Below are 26,284 nucleotides of genomic sequence, written 5' to 3'. Positions count from 1 at the left end.
TGGAGGGGAGAGAGAGAGAGAGAGAGGGATAGAGAGAGATGGGGGGAGAAAAAAAACTAAATAACGTGAGTGACTGTGAATGAGGGATTTACCTGCAAGCCAGCCAGGAAACCCATTCGACCGGTGCCCTTAATGACCTGACCCGTTTAAATCCGATACCTGTTTAAATCTTTCCCATCCACCAATACATCCAATTAGTTCAAATGGTAATTGTACCTGCATCAGACAGTTTTAAGAAATTCTCCGTGAATACCTTCAGTAATACTTGAAGGTCAAAACACAACTGGTGACACATCATGTTAATACGATGTTAATAGTGACATTTAACAAGCGCTTAACAGTGCCACCCCCACTGTCTCATGGAGATTTTAATAGAATGTTTTTCACCCAATTCAAAATCTGGATTACAAAACATGGGGGGGATTGTCCGCCACCTTCAGCAATACCTGATATTTGTTTCCCTCCTCTACCTGAGCTTTCAGTGCCATGGGGCACTATCCTGGATTTACCCCGGATTGGCTTGGCTTTTGATTGATATGATTATCAGTTTTGAGCCCATCGGTACTCATGTAGAAATCTTTTAAAATGTTCCTTCCTCTTACTACAGAGGCTTTAGTTTAGTTCAGTGATACAGCATGATACTGGCCCTTTGGCCACTGTCTGCCCCGACCAACAATCACCAATTTCACATCCTGCACACTAGGGGCAATTTACAGAAGCCAAGTAACCTACAAATCTGCACACCTTTGGGAATTGGGAGGAAACCCACACAGCACCATACAGGCAGCACCCATAGTCAGGATTGAACCTGGGTCTCTGGCACTGTCAGGCAGCAACTCTACCATTGTGGCACCGTACCACCCTTGCATAAACATCCTGGTGTTCTATTCACATAGGATACAGCTTTCCCTTCCAACAACACTTCCCCAGGACTGGGTCAGTATTCACCACCTTATTCTAGAACATGGAACATAGAACATTACAGCACATCAACAGCCCTTCGGTCCTCAATGTTGATGCCAAACATGATGCCAAGTTGACCTAATCTCCTCTGCCTGCGTGTGACCTGTATCCCTTCATTCCCTGCACACCACGTGCCTATCTATTAAATGACAGTCATATCTGCCTCCACCACCACCCCTGGCAGCAAGTTCCTGGTACCCACCATTCTCTGCAAAAAAACTTGCCTTTAAACTTTGCCCCTCTCACCTTAAAGGTATGCCTTCTAGTCTTTGACATCTCTAACATGGGGGAACAATTCTGACTGCCCACCCTATCTATGCCCCTTATAATTTTCTACACTTCTATCAGGTCTCTCCTCAGCCTCCACCATTCCTGAGGCAACAGTCCAGGTTTGTCCAACCTCCCGTTATAGCTAACAACCTTTTCTTCATCCTCTCCAAAGCCCACACATCTTTCCTGTAATGGTGCACCCAGAACTGCTCATAATACTCCAACTATGGTCTAACCAAAGTCCTATAAAGCTGCCAAATGTCTTCCAAACTCTTATACACAATGCCCCGACCAATAAAGGCAATCATGCCTTCTTTACCAATCTATCTGCATGTGTTGCCACTTGCATGGAATTATTGACTTGGACCCAGAGATCCCTCTGTACATTAGTGCTGTTAAGGGTCTTGCCATTAAATCTATACTTTCCCTTTGCACATTGGATGGATGGAAGCGTCTTCACGGGTGAATCTACGAGCTTTTACCAGCTCAGTAAAAATTGTAAATTGTCCCTTGTGTGTTGGATGGTGTTAACATACGGGGATCGCTGGTGGGCTGAACTAAACTAAACTAATTTAAAAAACAGTCAAAGGGAAGCTGGTGGGCATGTATGAGAGAGAATATGTTACAGAGTTACTGGGAAATATATAACAGGGAATGGGGCCGATGGGAATGCTGTACTGATGGCTGGCATGGACCTGCTGGGCTAAATGAGTCCCCATCTGTCTTGTAATGTCAACCTGGGCTGCCCAATGTACACGGCCACCCACTCTGGTCCGCTGATATACGCCAGATCTCCCCCCACCACTACCCTCGCCATTGATTGTTGAGAGACCCTGGCTCAGTCAGAATGTGTCTGGTGAGATATTGATGGTCTCATTTACACCGCCTCTGTCACACGACCCAACGCAACATGGGAAATTAAAAGCAACTCACAGAACGCACATTCTGTCTGTTGCCAGCTAAATGTAATGTGGGGATGTCGGAACTGTTACTAGGGCCCATAAAAAGGAAAACTGATTATCATTCTGTAATAACAGCCCGCAACAACCAGCCAATAACACGCACATATTGCTCCCAAAAGCGCAGCCCAGCAGAGAAGCTGGTCCTTTTCTTGTTCAGCTTTCATCTTTAAAACACAGACGATTATGAAAGGGGTTGGCAGCAAAACAGCTTCCAAGCGAAATATAGTGGGTTTTATCTTAATCTTCCTGAACCTCCTTCAAAATGAACTAACACAAAGGAGCCTTTCAATCAAAGCCAGTGCCATGCAGCAGATCTCTTTTGTTACAGTTACTACCTGTTTCTACGGCGATGGATTTCCGTGCTTCAACTATGAAAGTTGAGGCATTGCCTTTGACCTCCTAAGACCCCATTTGTAGGCCGCTGAGTGCCCAGCAAAAGAGTCGGAGAAGGTAATAAGTGAGGATCATTGTTTGCAGGCATGTTTCGTCAACCTGCCGATCCTTGCAGGGATGGGGGGCAGACAGGGCTTACCATGTTATGTTTACTTTGTCCTTGTGGGGACAGGAGGGGTTGTGCAAGTAGACATAAAATAAGCAGGCAGTACTCTCCACGTTACAGTATGTTTCTTTTATCCGTGTGGGGAAGTGGGCAGGGATGGGGACGGAGAATGCAGGGGTCGAGCAGTTAGACATAACATGGAAGGTGGGGGGGGAGGGTGTTGCAAATCTCTAAGGTGCTCCGGAGGCATCAAGGGATGAAAAAGGAATCAAAACACAGAAAGATGCCATAACTGGGACTTTTCGAAAAGAAAGTCTACATTTTAATTTCCTTTCAAGGGTATCATCTACTCATAATCAAAATATCCAAAGGTGGACTGGCCTTTTACGGAATGGTTCAGAGATCACCCATTTGGGAATAGGGAGGTCATTTAATAATCCTGTTGGATTAGGACGGTGGTATCAACGGTGCCCAATTGGTTTAGTTTAGTTTATTGTCACATGCACTGAGGTAGAGTGAAAAGCTTTTTGTTGCATACTAATCAGTCAGCGGAAAGACTATACAAGATTACAGTCCAGACATCCACCGTGTACAGATACATGATAAAGGCAATACTGTTCAGTGCAAGACAAAGTCCAGTAAAGACCAATTAAAGATAGTCTGAGGTGAGGGTCTCCAGTGAGGTATATAGTGGCTCACAACTGGTCTCTAATTGTTGATAGTATGTATAGTTTAGTTGCCAGATAAGAGCTGGGAATAGACCGTCCCTGAATCTGGAGGTGTACGTTTTCAAACGTCTGTATCTCGTCTTAGAGCACGCCAATCAGGAGAAAGAGGTTCCCATATGTAATGGACTCTCAAATGGAACACCATGAGTGCAAAGGACATTTGCTGACTCCTGTATAGTTTTTGGAGAGCAGCCAGAATGAAGATTCATTGCTGATTGCAGATTGGAAGCTATAGTCACATAGTGAATGACATTTCAGCTTTCCAATTCTGATTGCATCTGGACTGGGACTGTCATCGCCGTTGTGGTGGGATTATTGGATGTTAAAGTACGGATAGAACTACCTTCAATATTGACCGACTGAAAGCAGTCCTGCTGGGAGATATGGGGTTTTCCATTAAAGTATGTGGCAAATATCTGGTGGATTTTCAATAACACCAACAAGGGATTCTTGCAGTAAGCACTTTATAACCACCAACTACAAATAGCGGCATTCCTGAAGGTTTCATCACATGCCTCTTGGCTTCAGGTGCACCCCAGCCCTCCAATGCACATCCCCAGCAAAGGTCCCCCAAGGGGTCTATCTGTACCATACTACCCCGTCTCTGGAAACTCCTTATCGACCAGTAAGATGCTTCTAGTTGCCCTTGCATTATCACACTTTTGCAAACAATAAGCAAAGAAAATGTAGGGGAATGGAGGGAAAAACCATTTCTTTAAATGCCCCCATGCTTTACCCCCATGTGGATTAGCTGGTAGAGATGCTGCCTCACACTCAGTGACCAGCGTTCAAACCCAAATTCAGGTTTATGGTTTATTTTCTCACCTACTGTACACCAAAATACAGTTGGAAATTTTGTTTTGCATGTTATTGAGGCAAATTATACTCTACTGGCGTACATTAGATAGTGATAAAGAGAAACAAACAGAGTGCAGAATATAGTGTTGGGACTAAAGAGAAAGTGCAGATTTATTTTAAAGCACATGGGCCACAATGGAGTAGATTGGAAGGTCCAGAATTCATCCCGAGCATATTAGAAGTCCACTCAGGAGTCTGCTGACAGCAGAGAAGGACTTGTTCCTTAAGCTGATGGCAAGGGCTCTGTAGTGTTTGCTTCTTTGGCCCGATGGGAGAGGAGAGAAAAGAGAATGACCGGGCTTTCAATGGTCCTTGATTATGTTGGCTGCTCTCCCAAGGCAGTGTGAGGTGTAAATGGAGTTGATGGGAGGAGCCTGGTTTGTGAAGGTCTGGGCTGCATCACAGCTGTGTCATTTCTTGCAGTCCTGGACAAAGATGCTGCCATACGAAGGTGTGATGCATCTAGATAGGATGCTTTCAATAGTGCATGCGTAGAAATTGGTACGTTGTTGGAGACATGTCAAATTTCTAATGCTTTCCGAGCAAGTTGCTTCTAGTTGCCCTTGCATTATCACGAGGCGGGGGGTTCTCTTGGTGCTCTCTGTGTGGAGTTTGCACATTTTCCCTGTGGGTTTCCCCGGGAGCTCCAGTTTCCTCCCATATCCCAAAGGGGCCCCATGCACTTTTTTTAGTCTGCACTTTCTCTTTAGTCCTAACACTATATTCTGCATATGTGTAGGAAGGAACTGCAGATACTGGTTATACACTGAAGAAAGACACAAAATGCTGGAGTAACTCAACGAGCCAGGCAGCATCTCTGGGGAGAAGGAACGGGTGGAGTTTCAGGTCGAGACCCTTCTTCAGACTCTGCACTCTGTTTGTTTTCTCTTTTTCACTTCCTAATGCACTGCTGTAGAGTATGATTTGCCTGGATAACATGCAAACCAACATTCTTCACTGTATGTCAGAGTATGTGACAATAATGAACCATAAGCCTGAAGTCAGGATCGAACTATGGTGACTGGAGCTGTGAGGCAGCACCTCTATCAGCTGTCTCTACAATGCCCCCCACCTTTCTCGTGACTGCTACAAGATGCCCCTGGTGTGTAGGTGAAGTGTAGAATCTGGGGACAAATGATGGAAATGCAGTTAAAGTAAGATATAGGGAAATTAGTGTGGGGGGTGGGGGGGGGGGGGGGGGGGGGGGGGGGAAGGGTGGAAATGCTTTGAGCCAGCATAGACTTGATGGGCTAAATGGCCTCCTTCTATGTGGTAAGTAAATGGGTATATATCTGGTTTCATGACGCAGAGAGGCCGGGAAGTCTGCAAGGAGTGCCGCCGCACCATCTATTGGGAGAAGTGGACTTTTCACTCTTTCCACTGACTGAGCAAGCACAATGTATCTGCACATCCTGCTCCAATGAAACCCAGAGGAAGGAAATTCCTACACATGCCTGCTCCCAGAATTTTTAGTAAAAGTGTATTGAATTGCAGATTGCCATTTTTAATTTCTAGAAACCTTTTAAAAAAGAAGCACTTCAAATATATCATTTGTTAAACCAGATGAGGGTTAGGGGCAGTGCTGCTTTGTGCTCAAAGACCCACTTCCCCACTGGGTCAAAGGTCAGGCCTGGATCCAAGCCAAGATGCTGGAGTGTCAGGTGCATTTCAGACTCATTCTTTGATCCCTAATTTCTTCCTCCATTCTTCAACACAGTGTGGTCAAAGAAACATTACACATGCCTTCAGATCGGGCTGCCTGACCTCTTCCCCACCTCACCTCCACCTCAGCTTGCATTGCCCCAATTCATTCACCCTTCTCCCAAAAAACAGAAGACAGAATTCTTACCCCCTCCCCACCACCAAAAATATTTTTTGACAAATTGCTTTCCATCAGAACAATATTTGCTTGTTTACTGATCCCCGGTTGGATCTGTGCTGTGTTGTTTGAAGAGGGACAATGGGCTCATTGTGGAGAGTGAAACGTGAAGCTTGACTTGCTCACTGAAGCTCAGCTGCACGCCACAGACCTCAGAAAGATAATACGGCCCACTTAAACAAGCCTGCGCGGCTCCAATGACATCGGCACTCGTTACTTTTTAATGCTCCTGCTCGGCATGGCTTGGCTCTTGTGTGCCAAGTGCATTGTCTGGTGAAAGCGGGTCCTGTATCACCTGTTACACTGACCTGCAAAGAGTGGCGGGGGGTGGGGAGGGGTGGGGTGAAGGGGCTGCGAGCGGTGTTTAGAAACACTGCTCTGTGTAGGGCCCTGGTTATCGATACCACCATGAAGTTCCTCGAGTTCACATGCAGTCCAATTGAAAACAATGCGCGCATTGCAACAAAATGCTTTTCAATAGATTTGGTAACCACACAAGGCTCCTGTCTACCTGTGATGACTTTCTATTGAAGATGACCTTCTATTTTGGTTCTTATTGTGAGTGAGGTTTTGCTCTCCTTCCTGGTCACTATTTCCATTCTCTCATTCCCAGCATGAATGGCATTCCCTTTATTCCATCCTTCTCTCCCTCCCTCACTCTTTATTGAAGGCAGTTGGCTCTTAATCTTTAGTAAGATTATAATCAGGGAATATGTATTGTGGATGACAGGTATATCTATCCCGATACTCTGTTGACATTATGTCAATGTCAAAGTGTCAAGCAGGTAGGGTAGATGGGGCATGTTCGTCGATGTCGGCAAGTTGGGCCAAAGGGCCTGTTTCCACACTGTACGACTCCATGATGCTATGACCAGTTTTTGAATGACATCAACGCTGTTTAAAATCTGCTTCATCTGGCCCCATATGAAGAGGTCACCCTCCAAAGTGCAGGCATCATCAATATTTCCCTACAAACAGTGTCCTGGTGTTGTCTTTATGTGGGGAGTATTGATTGTGTGCCTCAATCTGTATTAATTGACAACCAGGGAATGGACCAGTTGACAAAATGCTTTGCTCAGCTAATATTTGCTTGCAATCATTCCTATAGTGACCCAGATTAGAAGCTACGAGCAACAACGACTATGGATCTGTTGTTTTGCCAAAGCTTGGTGCAGCCAGCGCCAAGACTCCACTGTCTAATGTGCTTCAGCTGTTGGACATTGGGCAGCAGGGTGTGGTGTAGACCCCCCTCAAACGAGGGAAGGGATATAACCCCGGGGGGTGGCACATAGTGGCAAGGGTGCCGGGTGTAATGATATTTATGTGAACACTACCAAATACAACGCTAATTAATGTATGTATAGCCGCTGAGAAAGTCAGAAGAATTTTTGCACAGATTTTTGTTTTTACAGAGCATATTTTGTACAGATTTGTTATTCTGAATAAAGTTTATTTTGATTTTTAAAGAATTACTATTGAACCATCTGATCTACAAGTTGCCCCATTCATCCACGTTCCATTTTATATTCTGTAGAGATTATATTACAATAGATGGGAGCATTACCCAGCCAGCTTGCTCATCTTCCAGTTCACATGTGGTGAAGCAAACTATGAACGTAGATCCTGTAAAGTCTCCGGGATCAGTTGGTAACAGACTTGTTGTTGAGCTAGTTAGTTGAAGACCAAAACCGCAACTGGTACAGCAGTGAAGGAGAGCTGCATTGTCAGAAATAACTGAGGCTTAGTTTGCTGTTGAAGATTGAGTCACAGAATCAATTAGAGATCAACAGGGTATTTTGGCCCACCAAGTCCACACTGGCCATCAGCTGCCCATTTTTACACTAATCTTGCCCCATCCCATTTTATTCTGTAGGGTCCTGCCCAGAAACATCATTTGTCCATTTGCTCTAGATGCTGCCTGACTCGGAGTTCCTCCAGCACTTTGTGTTTTGCTCAAGATTCCAGCACCTTTGGTCTCCACTTTATTTTCCCCACATTCCCATCAACCACTATCCATATTCCATCATTCATCTACACACAAGGGGGCAATTTACAGAAAATAGAAACATAGAAAATAGGTGCAGGAGGCCATTCGGCCCTTTGAGCCAGCACCACCATTCATTGTGATCATGGCTGATCATCCCCTATCAATAACCCGTGCCTGCCTTCTCCCCATATCCCTCGACTCCACTAGCCCCTAGAGCTCTATCTAACTCTCTCTTAAATCCATCCAATGACTTGGCCTCAGCTGCCATCTGTGGCAGGGAATTCCATAAATTCACAACTCTCTGGGTGAAAAAGTTTTTTCTCACCTTAGTCTTAAATGGCCTCCCCTTTATTCTAAAATGAATTAACCCAATTAGATAATCTTGTCTAAGATGGCACCCGAGCCAGGTGACTCGCTCCATGCTGGTACCAGAAGTGGATCTGCAATCAAGTATTACAATTGTTCCACTCTCTTAAACCTCTACTCTAACAGCAGCGTTCCCTACTTGAACCATGCTCCCTTTAGCATGTATCTGTACACTGTGGATGATGGTTGTAATCATGTATTGTCTTTCCGATGACTGGTTAGTACAGAACAAAAGCTTTTCACTGTACCTCAGTACACGCAACAATCAACTAAACAAACTAACTAACTACCAACTTGCACATTTTTGACCTGGGAGAGGAAAGCAGAGAACCCAGAGAAAACTCATCTCATTACAGTGAAAGCGTGCATACATCACACAGGCAGCATTCCAAGTCAGAATCAAACCCTAGATGCTCGAACTACAAGACAGCGGCACTACAGTCTGTGCCACAGAAACACCCCAATATCACAGTTTCCATGACAGTTCTCAAAGAGTACAATAATCTCTAATGCTCCTTGTGTAGATAACAACTATAAACATGTGGATGAACTCAGCCAGTCAAACAGCATCTGTGGAAGCAGAACAGATGGTCAACGTTTTGGGCCAAGACCCTGAATCAGGACGTTTAGATCACCAGGTTCATAGGTTTTACCATAAACTCTTAATTGTGTGTTGATGAATGGGTTTATCATCCTTGTTAAACTCATAAAAAACAATTGTGCCCAAGTGTTAGAGTTGTGCTGGCTTTCAACAGCATTCATGATCACACGCAGAACCACATAGGCTTCTGCTTATTTCTGAAATTGCAATGAATAATAAGTGCTTCCTACCCAATAACGCACAGTAAAGGTTCCCGTTCCACTTCGCACCTCGTATCTTTTTTAACCAGTTAATTGAAACAAAATCTATTTAGCCCATTGCTTTAACCTTTACAACATTTCTCCACTGGTTTCCCTTTTAACACCTTTTAAATTGCTGTGCGTGGCATAAAGCCCTTTAAACTTAAAAAACTTCCCTCGTTCGGTGGTTCCAACACTGTGAATTGGGTACGTGTTTCTAATAATTCAACATTAAATAGCAACGGAAGCACGACGATAATCAGATTTTAAACTGCACCCTATTCACACCCGCTCACTCCTTGTTCATAACTTCCATTTTAAAGACTGACTGACTTCTCCTGACTCATTCCAACTGGTTGCTTAATTGCAGCATTAATGTAGAGTTTATTGGTCTTAAGGGAACATCTATAAATTCTCACACTCAAGCTGATAACATCATTATAACTACCACACACAAGCTGCTTGACTTATGCAAACAAATTTTCCACTCTATTCTCCACACAAGCTGCAAACAGCAGAAAATGGCCTGCACAGCGGACTCGTGGCGGGATTCTGTGTTCTCCACACTGCTCTTACACCCACACTGTAAACGTGGGAAGCGGTTTGCCATTGGCCACCAAAAGCCCAAATGCTGACCTTCTGATTGTTGTCACACGAACAAGTACTGCACTCCATCCTTTATGCACCATTAGTAAAGTCTGAAGGAGGGTCCCGACCTGAAACGTCACCTATCCATGTTCTCCAGTGATGTAACATGACCCATTGACTCCAGCACTTTATTTCTTTTTTTATGTTTTGTAAAATGCCTGAAAGAGGCTCGAGTCATATAGTCATATGTAATTACACATAGAATTCCTTGTGGCAGGATCAACAAGAACTTTCACCCAAAGATCTCAAAAGGCCTGAACGTTTTTTCGTTTTTAGGAAACGTTAATGGACATAAATGATTATGCCCACACCTCTGCTGCATTGGACAATTTCTGCTTAAAGAATCATCATTTAATAGTTGCTGAATTGTTTCTGCAGGTGGCTGTTGTATTTTTACACATTGACCCCATTTATTCTTGTATCAGACCAGAACCCTTGCCCGCAAAGCACCATTGCACTCTTGACTTCAACTTAACAGTTGAGGTGAAATGTCATAGAGAAAAATCTGAGACAGCATGGAACAGACCCTTCAGCCTCTGTCCATTAAACAAGCCTTTCACGTAAACCCTGCTTCTTTTTGTTCTCACCCCCATTCTCAGCAGCTCCGCTCCAAATTCCATCACTCACTCGCACACCAAGGCTAGTTAACGTCACGTCAATGGCCTATTTTAACTTACTAACCGGCACGTCTCTGGGAATGTGGGAGGAAACCAGAGCACACGGAGGAAAGTAAAAGGAACACTGAGCATCCGGAGGAAACCCGCATGGCATCAAGAGGAACATGCAAACTCCACACAGACAGCACCAGAGACCAGGACTGAACCCTCGTCTCTGACACTTTGATATTATGGCTCTACTAACGCACCATGTTAAAACCATACCTAACCCATTGATTCAGCCCTGGGTACCTCATCTGTTCAGCCTCCCCATCCCTTGCAATCAACATGTTTGAAGCCACACTACGTGTCAACCAAACACTCCTTCATTTATGCCCAGCCTCTCCTCCATCCTCTGGAATGTCCTTTTGATGCCATTCAATTTTCAGCCTCCCTGAAGTCTTGAGTAGTGGGCAATGGTTCTGCCAGGAACTATTCTGAAAACAATGCCTGTATCACTCGATACAGGCAGCAAAGAGATGGAAGTATATAATCGTCAGCCCTGTTATGAAAGACAGCAAAAAACTTATGTCCCCACAAGCCCATCTTGAAGGCAAAAGAGGAGCTCGTTGGTCAATTATTTTCAGTTAGGCTTAACGCCATGAAGGCCTTAAACACAAATATAAACTACCCAGTTTGCATTCTCACTCCCTCCCAATTACATGTTCCCCTTTCCTCAAACTTAGTTTCTTACTGGGTTGTTAAGACCAAGTTGTCAAATAAACTTGAACATCAGAAACCTGAACTGGAACGCCCCCCTGGAACAGGAACGCTCTCCTGGACCAGGGCACCCATGCGGTGTGATTGATGGTAACCAATTGGGGGCAAGAGCAGGGTTAATGGGGGAAGGTTTGCCAAGGATGGAGCCATTTTCCAAATGATTGAGTTAATGCCTTTAATCGTTCTTTTTAATTGAATTGAATAGGCTGCTCTCTTTATTTACAGCTGATATATAAAATCTACAAGCAGCAGTCATTTGAAACAATGCAGGTGTGCCCAGCACTCTGATTGACTGAATTCAGTCATTTACAGCAGACTTAAGTCATTCAAAGTAATTGCAGCAACACCAGGAGAAACGCAACACAGTCTGTTCATCATTGATCACTGTGGATTCAGGATATTAATACTGGATTAAGATGACCATGGGTGTCTGTGCACCCGAGGATCTGGGCACAAGATGATGTAAATCTCCATATGGCCGGAAATGGAACAAGCCCAACATTCTGGATTGAGTGAGTGAGTGCCTGGGATTTTTGAGCGCTGACTACAATGGGCATAAAACCCCTCGAGCAGCAATAAATGAGGCAGCACAGTGGTAGTTGCTGCCTTACAGCACGAGGCCTTGGTTCAATGCTGACTACAGGTGTTGTCTGTATAGACCACGTGGGTTTTTACCCGGACGCTCCAGTTTCTTCTCACACTCCAAAGACATGCACGTTTGTAGGCTAATTGGCTTCATTAAACTTGTAAAATTGTCCCTAGTGTGTAGGGTAGTACTAGTATGACCCGCTGGTCGGTGAGGAATTGGTGGGGCCGAAGGGCCTGTTTGCACACTGTATGTTCTTCCGATCACCCATTCTGACCTCAGTAGACATTTGGAGATACGAGGGATAGTCGTGCAAACTCCACGCAAAGTCTCTTCCAGGTATCAATTGTCTGCTCCAGGCTGCCTGCTGATGTAGCTCCAGCCACGCACTCTGATTAATCCTTTATACTGTACATGAGTTTTTACAAAAAAAACTACACAGTTCTACAGCTGTGGCACATTTGAAATCACCAGTTTAGATTTAAAAGGACGTTTCATTTCAAAGAATCAGCCACGTTTATTTTGCAATACAAACACTTAGAAATGTCAAGTCCATACATTGCAGATAAAAGGCACACAAACATGAATATACTTCACACTGCCTCAGGAAAACAGCCAACAGAATCAAAGGCCGCGCATTTTGGTCATTCCCTCTTCGAGCCTCTCCCTTCCGGCAGAAGATACAAAAGTTTGAAAGCACGTAATGCCAAATTCAGAAGCTTCTTCCCCTTGGTTATCAGACTACTGAATGGTCTTCTCATAAGCTAACAGTATAAAACTGATCTCCCAACCTACCTTATTGTGGCCCTTGCACTTTTTTTATCTGCACCTTCTCTGTAACTGAAACGTTATATTGCTGCAACAAGACGTTCTGCACTCCGACATTTTTCGCTGTACTATTTATTACATTTGTGTATTGCTTGATTGTCTTCATGTGGAGTATGATTTGACTGGGTAGCATGTAGTGTTTTTCACTGCATCTCCGCACATGTGATAATAATAAACCAGTACCAATGCCAATAATAGAGGACAATGTTGTTAGCACAAATATTGGTGACAGTGGTTTATCACATCATCTCCAGGCATTTGGTATAAAAACTAAAGGGATATCTTTTAAAGGGACTCTTTGGTATAAACCAGCATCTGCAGTTCTTTCCTACACATCTAAAAATACTGTGCCAGGTGTCATGGCATAGGGAGAAGTCACTCCAGCCACATCCACACAGTCTAAATTGTCACTTAAATTCAGTCTCCAGCTTCTGTTCTATTATATTAGGTCATTTCCATGACATGAACAATCCTTTCTCAAACCAGGTTACTCACTTGCATTCTCTTCCCCCTCCACTGTTGTGCAGTTAACCACAGCGTACATTAGGTTGCATAAAAACCTCTTGCCTACTGTTTGAAACATCCATCATGTTAAGTAAGAGGAGCAGAATTAGGCCATTCGGCCCATCAAGTCTATCACATCGATCATGGCTGGTCTATCTCTCCCTCTCAACCCTGCCTTCGCCCCATAACCCCGGACACCCGTACTAATCAAGAATCTATCAATCTCCCTTCTGCTGCAAAGTACCTGCTCACCTTGCAGTTGACTCTGGTTCCACCCTCAACCAAGTGACTGTGCTCGAGTCCAATCTCTCTTCCTCTCCCTTACCCGTCCCTTCATCAGAGAAGATTGTCCAACAGAACCTTTAAACTCATAGCCCTGCTTTCAGGAAACCACCGTTTAGTTTAACTTAGTTTGGAGATACAGCATGGAAACTAGCCCTTCAACCCACCAACCAGCAAAGACCTGAACCAGGGAAGGTGGCAAGGAATGCGAGTCCACCGCCCCTGGGTACATCCCTTATATATTCACCTGATTGCGTAGGGTATTGTTTATGAGGAGGAGGATCAGCTTCCAGTTCCATTCCAACAAGAACTGGGTTCTATAACTGCATTTCAAGTAAATACCATAGGCGAAATCATCGTTACTATTACCATGCTCGGATAACTGAAAATCAGCAGCCCTGATTACGGCCTTCGATACTGAGCAACCCAAAGATCCACATTCAAATCCCACCAAGGCATCTGTGGACCTCAAATTCAGACCCACATTCAGCTTGACATTAAAAAAAAAACCCAAGTCTTTGGTATGGGTGAACACAAAACTATTAGACTGGCTGCAGACTAATGGTCTTAAAGAAAGAATTCCAGCCTCTCATCCAGTCTCTTCTATATGTGGCTCACAGAGTCATGCAGTATGCTGACCAAGATGTCCCATCTAAGTTAGTCCCATTTGCCCACATATGGCCGGCCCATAACCCTCTAAACCTTTCCTATCCATGTGAAATTCCATCCATGTAAGACTTCAGACCCATTAATGGGGTTTTAAATGACCCCAGAGAGAGGAAGAAAGCCTTACACACAGAGGGCAATTAGGGTTGGTCAATAAATGCTGGATGAGGCTCAGATCCTGAAAATATATTTTTTCGTATTCCACTTTCTTTTACTTTTCACCATCAAGCTCAAAGGTTGTGCGTGGTATAAAGGATGCCGCCGGTTGGCCATTAGGCCTGGACTATTACCATCCCATATATGTTCAGCACTCACTCACCACAGTTGTAACTTATCACACCTCCACTGGTCACAGATGAGAGGTGAATCCATGGGACCAGGGTGCTCCAGAGTGTGAAAGGATGAGAGTCACTTCATGCTTCCACTCAATCAGGGTCAGGAATTTACAAACAGCTGCCAATGCACAGATTTCCCTCAGTAGCAATTAGCCTTGGATTGATGTTAAGCACAGCAATTAGGCTTTGTGGCTCTTTAATGGTCAATTTAAGCACTCCTTCGTTAGCAACACAATAATACAGGTGTGTCATGGAATATCCCTACTATTACCTGAATTACAATATACAATGCCTTGGGAGTATCTGTTAGTGACGCGTATGTGTGTGGTTACAGCATTTGACATTAACAGCTAGCACAGAGGAATACTGAGAAACTTGAAGATTATCATCCATTTTACAACTGCTCACTTGAAGATTATCATCCATTTTACAACTGCTCACCATACAATGTGTGGCCAAACTACTCCTAGATCAACATCCCTGCCCTTGTTACTGCTGCCCCACACCGAGTCTCCCTGCTCTTACAGCACTTGATGCATTATGAGCAAATTAGCCACCTACTAATAATCTGCATCCACATTAACACACACGCCCTGCTTTAATCTTGAACGTATACAGTACTTCACACATCACAATGTTGTCACCACTTCGCTGAGTAAATCTGTCAGTTTTGTGTTTATCTATCGTTGCCTCTTACATTCACTATCCCAGCAGTGAACAATATCAGCAATTGCTGCCATTCTGCCCAAGATATTATTAACAAGTAGTGTACCGACACTGATATTAGTTCACAGTTGCTGTGGGTTCTCTTCACCATGCTGGTAAACGTTATTAATATTTCACACCTACTATTCTGTTCACAACATCGCAAGCCATCATTATTGATGCTTGCACAAACCCATCAAATACACATTAGCTTTACTGAATCATTTTTAGCAGTAGGTTTATCCGAATCAGGGTTTTTGATACAAACACAAAACATCTCAAACATCTCAGTAGAGAACACTACAACAAGCATAACACAGTGAACAAGTGGTGCTGGAAGCTGCTGCTGTTCAGAACGTTAAGCAGGGGAGTAATTCCTTCACATGGACAGGTTTGACTCTGTGCATTGCCTGTCACGTTTTAAGACTCTGTATGAAATACATAGAGAGTGAGTGGTGGCATACACTAGATGCCCACAATTTACTCCCTCTCAGGCGTGTCATCCCACTTCCCTCCCAGAGAGAGAGGCACAGTGGGAGAGGAGTCACTCCCTTTGAGTTTGCTGTCAGTCGTGGTGCAGGCCAGCCACTGATGGAGAGCAAGCAACAGCTGGTCTGCCTACTTTGCTTGATGTGATAACAGTACATGGAGATGGGACACACAGAAACATGGGAACATTAGTCTTGCTAACGGATGGGGGTTTTGTACGTTTTTCCTTTATTTAAACCAGCAGATTGTTTCTCACTTACTTTTCGTAGTCATGTTTGCAGTACAGCTTCTTGTCTCTGTAGTAGCAAGTGGTAGTGAGGGGCTCCCTGCACCCAACACATTGCACACACTGCTCGTGCCAAAAGCTGTCATTCACCCTCAGCAGAAACCGGTCTAAGATCACCCTATCACAGCCTTCGCACACTGCCCTCTCCTTTCCACCGGGCCCTGGAGAGAAAAGACAGGAGGAATCCGTGAAGCTGTTTATACCGCAAGCCCCGCCATCTGTCAGCTAATATGTCTCACATACCATGTTCACTGGATTACTTCGTGTCAATATATCCAAACCTAACCTGGGTGGAAGGGGTGTGTAGGTGGGGATGACAAAGGCCAGAATGAGGATAATAGATAGAGATAGATAGAATAGAAAGAATAGATAGATAGATAGATAGATAGATAGATAGATAGATAGATAGATAGATAGATAGATAGATAGATAGATAGATAGATAGATAGATAGATAGATAGATAGATAGATAGATAGATTGAATAGACAGATTACATAACTATAGATACACAGGCAGGGAGATATAGACACAGATAGAGAGCTAAACAAATGGATTATATAGATGGACAGATATACAGACAGATAGACTGAAATATAGATTGATTATATAGATAGATAGATTACATTGATGAATAGATTGAGAGAGAGAGAAGGAGAGAGAGAGAGAGAGAGAGAGAGACATAGATGGAAGATTGTCAATGGAGAAAGCAAGGGTTGAAGGGGATCAAGGGTTGAGGCACACACTTTCATAGAAGGATCTATTGATGCATGAAATGACTGAAAGGAAAAGGTAACTTGAGGAATGGCGGAGAGCAGTTTGGAATGATGGGATGGGTAGACATCTTATTCCCGGGGGGGTGTATAATATATTTAATATGCATTCACCAAGTAAACATTGAATTATTTTGAGAATACTGTATAGAGATTAAAAAATACATCAATAAAATTGAAACACTGGGATATATCATTCAGTTGTGAGCTGAGACACAATGTAGATGAAACTCCTTCTATTCTGAGAAAGTGCACATTGAAAGCCCCTTTACTTCATTTCCTTCGTTCAGGTGCTGGGGTGTGAGATTGCAACCTTCATGTGGTCCGCCCTGTTTCGACGAATGCAATCAACCCAGCGTGCACAATCTAATAAGATCAAATAGAACAAGTTGTCCTACAACTTTAGGCTGTGCACGCCATACGCAAGAAGAAGCAGAAGAAGTTGAGGAGCCGGGCCTCTCCTGCGCACTTCATTCCCGACACCAGCTTCATTCACCACTGATTAGAAGAAGGTTTATTATTGTCACGTGTCCCAAGGTGCAGAGTAAAACAGTGTTTTGAAAGCGATCCAATTCGATCAGTTAATACCATATACAAATACAATCAAGTCAAACACATGTACAATAGATAGAGTAAAGGGAAAGACACAGAGGACAGAATATAGGTCTCAGCATTGTAGTGCACCAGTTCCACAAACATAGTCCAATGACCGCACTGGGGCAGATGTGAATCAGACAGTACCACAGCTAAAGGAAGGACCATTCAGGAACCTTTCTAACAGAGAGGAAGAAGCTTCATAGCTGATGAAACATTTTTACAAGTGCAGCCTTGATCTCAATGCGGAAACCAGTCTGCACGGCACAATCTCACAATAAAACGGGATTGAGTTAGGGTTAGTTGAGAGGTATTATAGTCAAATGGGGAAATTGTCCTTCAGGCTTTTACAGGGAAAGCATGCAAAAGATATTTCTGCTACAATAAAGACAGTTTTGTGTTGGGACTGTCAGATATTAAACATACACGTATTGCTTAGGGGGAAGGCTTTGAGCGAGTGGGTTAGATTTGAAGCCAGCTCTAGCAGTTGGAAAATCACTCATGTTTATTCTGCAGTGCAAACATTTTTGTGGATCTTTCAGCAGCTCCACAATCAAACATGTGCATGTAAATTTCAGGTAAAAGCTCACGCAAGGCATAGACATACAGGGGCATCATTAAACAGAAGACCGCATTGTGTACACAACTGTTACACACAGTTACATTCATACGTACTCCTCCCACTGAATATGGTTTGAAAATCCAAGCAAATTCTCAACAGTAAAGAGCTGTGAGGAAACTTAATTTGCCAATATCTGGCAACAATTACAGTGACAATCAGAATCAATAGAATGCACACTCTCTCCCTCTCCCCCTCCCTCCCTCTCTCCCTCCTTCTCTCTCCCTCCTCTCTCCCTCCTTCTCTTTCTCTCTCTCTCTCTCTCTCTCTGTTTCTCTCTCTCGCTCTGTATCTCTCTCTCTCTCTCTCTCTCTCTCTCACTCTCTCTCTCTCTCTCTCTCTCTCTCTCTCTCTCTCTCTCTCTCTCCCCTCTCTCTCTCTCTCACTCTCTCTCCCTCTCACTCTCTCTCTCACTCTCTCTCTCTCTCTCTCTCTCTCTCTCTCTCTCTCTCTCTCCCTCTCTCTCTCTCTCTCTCTCTCTCTCTCCATAAATTCCCCTTTCCAACAATTATTGATCAGCCTTGCTTTTGAACGTTTTAAATGATCCCACACTTCCAAAGTTATTTTGGGAGAATTCCCTGAACTCATTGTGAACTTATCACCAGATGACCAAGGTTATACTGTCCTTATTCCAACGGAGTAATTAGTTCCTACCTACCCACACTATCACCTCCATGGGTTAGCTTAAACCCTGCTCATTAGGTCATCTTGTAGTCTTCTACTCTCGGAGAAGTATAAGGCAGGACTGGACAATGAATGTGTAGAATCTTTGGCCAGGACACAAGATCCAGATTGAGATGGGACAAACTTGGATAGTTTTCCCTGGAGTGCCAGAGACTGAGGGGTGACCTGTTAGAAATTAATAAAGTTACGAAAGGTAGGTAATCAGAGTTGTCTTGCCAGGGTGAAAATGTCTAATACTTGAGGGAAGAATTTAAGGTGAGAGGGGAACAATTTAATGGAGATGTGCAAGGTAAGTTGTTACTCAGAATGTGGGAGGTTCCTGGAACATGCGGCAGGGATGGTGCTGGAAGTCCATATGATAGCAACCCTAACTTAGGCAGATACATGAAAAGACGAGGGGTTTGCACCATGTTGAGGCAGATGGTATTTGTTAATGGATCATGGCAATGCCAACATGGTGGGCCAAAGGACCTGCCTCTGTGTTGCATTGTTCTGAGTTCTTCCACATGACTTATTTATTTTTCCTGAGGTGTGGACCGAGAACTGACACAAGAGTCTAAATAAGGTCATCAGAAGTTTAATATAATGGTAACTTTCTTCAACCCTTTTGTCCTCCAGTACGATTATCTAATGGAGTGCAGAGCGAGAGATGGAGTGAACACTTCCCTGACTGGTGCAGTTAGGTTACACACTGATGCCACCTGGTGATGCAGAGAATGGTCAGGTTGATGGGCACGTGTCTGTCTGACATGGACTCGCTGGGCCCCAAGGCATATTTGGTGATATGCAGTGGGCATGTTCACCTCACAGGGAGTGTTAAAGACAATGATGGTATGCCTTCCACTAGACTACATAACATACTGTACATAAGATGACACTAACACACAGAAATCAGGGGCACTTCTGGGGGAGATTTCAAATGAAACCTCATAATTTTGTCCAGTTTGAAGGAAATGCCAGACCACAGTTGCCAGATAATCAGTGGTGGACGTACTAGGAGGCATAGCTTTACGGTGAGAGGGGCAAAGTTTAACGGAGATATGTGGGGCACACAGAGGCTGGCGAGTGCATGGAACGCTGCCAGGAGTGGTGATTGAGGCAGGTACAATAGTGGCATTTAATAGGTTTTTAGATGAGCACATGGATATGCAGGGATTGGAGGGATATGGATCACATGCAGGCAGGAGAGGTGAACTTAATTTGACCCCATGATCACCATGGACATTATGGGCCGAAGGGTCTACGCTTGTGCTGTACTGTTCAAAATCTATCACTAACAATATATCATATAATATAACACTATCTCATGGCTAAAAAACAGTGTGTTCAAAGGAATCGGGTCAGGTGGCATCTGTCGAGGGAAATGTTTCATGTCGAGTCTCTTCTTCAGACTAGCTTGTTTAAGAATTAAGTGCTTCAGCCTAAGTACAGTGGATTTTCATGCAACATATAAGGTATTGCGAGGTTTGATTCAATAAGTCCTCAGACTCTGGAACCTTGTCAAAGATGTGAGTCAGACACTACTTGTCTTTGCTGCCATTTTGCCCCACATGATTCCACCTCCATTCCCAGTTCAGTGCCAGCCGGGAAATCAGGATCCTGCACTACATTCATAGCATTCCCCAACAGTGTTCCCTCTCTACCTCAAAACAGTGTTCCGCAAAAAACACTCACGGCAACTGCTTTAGTTATATAGTACCCACAGAGGGTTCATGGAAAATGGATTCCATTCAATGAATTATATTGTGACACACACTCATCACTCTTCAGTATGTTATTCGTATAATCCTCTATGAATCGTGTTGCTATGGTCCAAGTTACTTTCTCGGTAGTAAACGCTACACCAATCTATATGCAGACAGGGTCAGAGGTAAATGAGATAACTACAGTGACAGGTAGAAAAACCTTTGGCACAGTAATGGGCATTGGTGCTCCAATGTCATTGACAGCTGCATGGTAACATTCAGCCCAGGAGTACAGGGAGAAGAGGTTATCTTCATAAATGGGCCAGACCGCATTCATCTGAAGAGTCATGAATCTTCCTACTCATAAAGCTCAGGAATGTTGCACCATCAGAGGGTGTTGGTCGAACACATTTTAAACCACAACAATACTGCTTCTTCTCCACAAGTTCTCAACCAGCAGGTATTGGCCCCCAGTGTTCACTAGAACCCTCTCCTACGGGTGACATGGTGGAGGAATTCCCTCAGTGTTTGTAATGAAAGCATAACTACACGGAAAGAAATTGCAATGAACCAATTCCTGTCTCCAAGGAACAATTGTGTACTCCTTCTTGGTTCTGATAGTGACTCCTTGCTGACATTAGATTTTTGGTCATCACCAGTCCAGTCTGCAAACACTTTCCTGTTTTTTACACCAGTCTACAATGTACATTAACTTCCATCTCCCTATGTCCTGAGGTGGTAGATATTCCTGTTGCCCCAGTATATAGTTTAATTTAGTTTAGTTTAGGGATACAATGTGGAAATGGGCCCGTCAACACCAACCAGCGATCACCCCTACACTAGTTCCATGTTATTCCCAGTTTTGAATCCTACACACTCAAGGCAATTTATAGGCCAATGATCCTACAAATCTGCACATCTTTGGAATGTTGGAGGAAACTGGAGAACCTGGAGAAAATCCATGCGGTTACAGGAAGAATGTCCAAACTCTGTCCAGACAGCACCCGTAGTCAGGATTAATCCTGGGTCTCTGATGCTATAAGGCGGTGAGTGACTCTACCGCTGAGCCTCAGTATCTTGGCATAATGTTGAGCAGTGGGCTGTCCGTGTGCTGCACTTTGATATTCTCCCAAATGGTTCTCCAATGCAAACTGCATGGTATTTTGCTGGATACTTATTTGATTACATGGTCGACTTGAAGGCACATTTGAACAAAGAATATCACAGTTTTCTGAGTTAATATGTCACAAATCTAGTTAACTTAGGTGTTCCATGATCCTTCACATGAAGGATTCCCTTGAATCAGGCACAGACAGTCAAACCACTGAGAGAAAATTGTATCATATCTCATCACTTACGACAATACTCATTCAAGGGAAATACATAAAAGTAAAAACAAAATGGCAAACATTAATTTCAGTAATTCATTGGTCAACATCATGAGAACAATATTGAGAGGAATAGATTATGTAAACGCACAAAGTCTCTTAACCAGAATAGGGGAATCGAGAACCAGAGGACACATTGGTTTAAGGTGAGGGGGGAAAGATTTAACAGGAACCTGATGGGTAACTTTTTCATACAAAGGGTGGCGGGTGTATGGAACGAGCAGCCGGAGGAGATCGTTGAGCCAGGTATTAGTGTAACATTTAGGAAACATTTAGACATGTGCATGGGTAGGATAGGTATAGAGGGATATGGGCCAAATACAGGCAGGTGGGACTAATGTAGATAGGACATGTTGGTTGGTGTGAGCAAGTTGGACTGAAGGGCCTGTTTCCACACTGTATGATTCTCTGACTCTTTGACATGAAATACTATTTTGTATTCAGCAGTACAAATCTCGTCAATTTTAATTGATGCTCATGAGCAAGTTTGTTAACTGCTGGTAATCATGACATTGATCTGAAGCCAGCCATAATCAGCAGTGCTCTCTGTCTGACTCACACCTTTGATAATGCAATTGTTCCAGAGTCGGAGGGCTTGTTGAAGCAAACCTTCCATATAATTTATATTTTGTGCAACTATCCACTGTACTTATGTTGAAGCATTTGATCCTTAAATTATGGTTTTGCCTGAAATCCTATCTTCCAATGTCATGATCTGCACATGGTCATATTGTTCACTTATGTTCTTCGACAGCCAGTACATTCCTCAACCCTGTTTGAATTTATCCAGTTTTGAGTTTAGAGAAAAACGTTGTCTCTTCGTGAACATGTAAGAGATTTATTGAGCCTAGCTGAGGCTTGCAATCTTTTTTTTTAATGTAGACACAAGGAACTGTAGATGCTGGCTTACACAAAAAGACACAAATTGCTGGAGTAATGCAGCGGGTCAGGCAGCATCTCTGGGGAACATAGATAGGTGATGGTTCTGGTTGGAACTCTTCTTCAGACTACATGCTGCCTCAGAAAAGCAGCCAACATAATCAATGACCTTTCCCACCGGGGTCATCCCTTCTCTCCCCTCTCCCGCCAGGAGAAGATACAGAGGTTTGAAAGAGCGCATCAGCAGGTTCAGGAACAACTACTTTCCTTATGTATTGTGACTTCTGAACAGTCCTTTCATAAACTGGAGTGTAGTCCCAATGCTCCTCCCTACTTCATTGGAGTTTGTCTCTGGAACTGTTCTACTACAATGTTGGGCACTATATTCTGCACTCTTGTATTTTACTCTTCACTTTATCTTTTGGACGTGTTTGGCTTGATTGCTTTCATGTATAGTATTGTCTGATTTGATTGGATATCACACAAACAAAATATTTTCTTGCATCTCGGTACATGTGACAATAATGAACCTAAACCTGCACCTTTTTAAGTTGTGATTAAAGTGTGGTAGGAAGCGAGGCATGAAGAGTGAATGTAGTGTGTATTAGATAAACATAGAAACATAGATGCAGGAGGAGGCCATTCGGCCCTTCGAGCCAGCACCGCCATTCATTGTGATCATGGCTGATCGTCCCCTATCAATAACCCATGCCTACCTTCCCCCTATCCCTTGACTCCACTAGCCCCTAGAGCTCTATCTAACATGTTATGTTATAGGAAAGATGTTGTCAAGCTGGAAAGGGTACAGAAAAGATTTATGTGGATGTTGCCAGGACTAGAAGGTGTGAGCTATAGGGAGTGGTTGAGTACGCTGGGACTCTATTCCTTGAAGTGCAGGAGGATGAGGAGTTACCTTACGGAGGTGAATAAAATCATCTTGCCCAGAGTAGGGGAATCTGGAACAAGAGGACATTGGTTTAAGGCGAAGGGGGGATAGATTTAATAAAAATCTAAGGGGTAAGATTTTTACACAAATGATGGTGGGTGGCTGGACTAAACTGCTGGAGGAGGTCGTTGAGGCAGATGCCATCGCAAAGTTTAAGAAATATTTAAATGGGTCGATGGATAGGACAGATTTAGAGGGATATGGGGAAATCTGCTGGCTAGTTGTGCCGAAGGGCCTATTTCCATGCTGTATGTGTCTGAGTCTGTGTGTGTCTGTGGGTCTGTGGGTATGTGTGTATGTGTATCTATGTCTGTGGGTATGTGTGTTTGTGGGTCTGTGTCTGTCTCTGTTTGTCTGTGTCTGTGTGTCTGTGGGTATGTGTGTCTGTGGGTCTGTGGGTATGTGTGTCTGTGGGTATGTGTGTCTGTGGGTCTGTGTGTCTGTGGGTATGTGTGTCTGTGGGTCTGTGGGTCTGTGTGTCTGTTTGTCTGTGTCTGTGTGTCTGTGTATGTGTGTCTGTGGGTCTGTGGGTCTGTGTGTCTGTTTGTCTGTGTGTGTCTGTGGGTATGTGTGTCTGTGGGTCTGTGTGTCTGTGGGTCTGTGGGTCTGTGTGTCTGTTTGCTGTGTGTCTGTGTCTGTTTGTCTGTGAGTCTGTGTCTGTCTGTCTGACAGTAACCATATTAACCACATTACAGCTTTTATCTCCCATGCATTACACAGACAGAGCAAGGCTGAGCTGTACACTAATAATATTACTTCTCCCACTCATTGGATTCACAGGGTTTTTTTCTATCACGTTTTTTTCTTCTAGGTAGGAAACTTTCTGGTACTGTAAAGGGGAAAGGACCAAACAGCCTGTAGTGGCCTTGGCCATGACCTGCAGGGGAAAACGGAAGCATCTCCGCCAACCAGTCCACCATCGCCTCCCTCCCCAGCACTTCTTCAAATCATACTTCCCACCATGTGGTTGACTGTCTCTCACAATCTGTTCACCCCTCCCATTTGAATTCCCCCCACCCTTTCCACGGAGTCATTTCACCTTTAACATTTGAGTACATAAAGAAGAAAAATTAATAAATATCAATTTAAAGCACATGCAAGGTGCTCAAATCAATTTCCAACGCGGTTATAATGGAGCCAGAGCCACAACAATCTTGCCATAAGATCACAGCAATAATAAGCAGCTAAGTAATGTTCTTTCATTGATAATCTCTCATCACAACAGCAGGTACAACACCCCTGTTCTATAGAACACCTCTGTTATATGGAAACAATGCACTGGCATCTTTCCACGCAGTTGAGGGGGCAGGCTCATGGTTTAACACCATAACTGAACAACCCAACACTACTTCACCGCCATATCCTTGTATTGAACTTGAAGCTTCCTGATCCAGATATAGATTTGCCATCCCAGAGTGGTGAATGACTGCAGCCTACTGCACCGGCAAGGGATGGGATCCTCAGCCCTCAACCTGCTAACCATTCACCCCAATCCGTTTTCCCTTAAGGGCCTTATATCCGTTCACGCTGAAAGTTGACTTGGTATTTGATTAAACAAATGAGAGTGAGAATGGCAACTGTTCCTTTTTTTCTCTCTCTTGCAGAATTTGGATATTTTTCAAATTTGACGGGAAATGACGTTTATCTTTCCAAAGTTGAAGCAATGATTTAACCAGACCCCATTGCTGATCTCTTCATTCTGTTAATGGTGTTTTCCAAGCAGCTAGCAGAACGGATGGAAAGTTAGGCAGAGTGGTAGCAGACAGAATTTAATTCAGTGAGGTTCTACACTTTGGAAGGTCAAACTCCGGCAGAACATACAGAGTAAATCGTGGGGTCAATGTACATTGATGTACAGGGAGACCGTGTGGTTTAAGACCTGTTGATCACCGAAATAAACTATTTAGGTGGATGAGGTAGTTAAAATAGATATTTGATATCCTTGCCTTCATAGGCCAAGACATTTGAGTAGAACAGGGGAGTCCAGAACAAGAGGACACAGGTTTAAGGGAACAGGGGAGAATGTAAAGATCTGAATGGTAATTCTTTTTCACAGAGCAGGGGTGGAGATAGATGCAATTACAACATTTAAAAGGTGTTTGGACAGGTACTTGGATTGGACAGGCGTAGAGGGACGTCCCTAACAAGGGCGAATGCAAATGCAATTGCGGTCGGCATGGACGAGGTGGGCCAAAGGGGCTTGTGTCTGGTTGTAGTTGTCTCTGTGAAAATATACACCTCAATCCTTCAATGCCGTCTTCTCCCCAGTATGTGTGTGCGTGCGAGAGATAGAGGGCGGTGTTTATGCAAGTGAGAGTGATGTGTTTATGTGTGATGTACTATAGTGTTTGTGTATGAGTTGAGGTGGGAGGTGTGAGTGGTGTGTGTGTGGGCAAGAGAGTAGTGGTCCTTGTTTGTGTGATTGTGGTAGAGTATGTGTGTGAGAGGTGTTTTGTGTGAGTGTGTGTAAAGTGTGCTAATTGTGTGTGAGTGGGTTGTGTGTGCAAGTGTGGTGTGTGTAGGTACTTGGATTGTGTGTTTGGGACGTCCCTAATGAGGGCAAATGCAAATGGTCGGTCGGTGTGGTGTGTGGACCAAAGGGGTGTGTGTGTAGTTGTGTGTGACCTCAATGTGTGACTGTGTTCGTGAGTGTGGGCGGTT

At 43.9% G+C, this 26,284-nt stretch overlaps 1 protein-coding gene across 3 annotated transcripts in view; it reads right to left on the bottom strand.

The window, feature by feature from the left end:
* LOC129701056 (LIM homeobox transcription factor 1-alpha-like) overlaps nt 1-26,284 on the bottom strand; it is a 198,762-nt gene that overhangs the window by 162,958 nt on the left and 9,520 nt on the right. For all 3 annotated transcript variants that reach the window (XM_055642003.1, XM_055642002.1, XM_055642004.1), the window contains one exon: nt 16,032-16,218. In XM_055642003.1, coding sequence (XP_055497978.1) covers nt 16,032-16,218 — 187 coding nt within the window. The remainder of the gene's footprint in view (nt 1-16,031; nt 16,219-26,284) is intronic.

The sequence above is a fragment of the Leucoraja erinacea genome, chromosome 10, assembly GCF_028641065.1.
Source record: "Leucoraja erinacea ecotype New England chromosome 10, Leri_hhj_1, whole genome shotgun sequence".
NCBI classification, from domain to species: domain Eukaryota; kingdom Metazoa; phylum Chordata; class Chondrichthyes; order Rajiformes; family Rajidae; genus Leucoraja; species Leucoraja erinaceus.
This window is presented reverse-complemented; position numbering and strand designations above follow the sequence as displayed.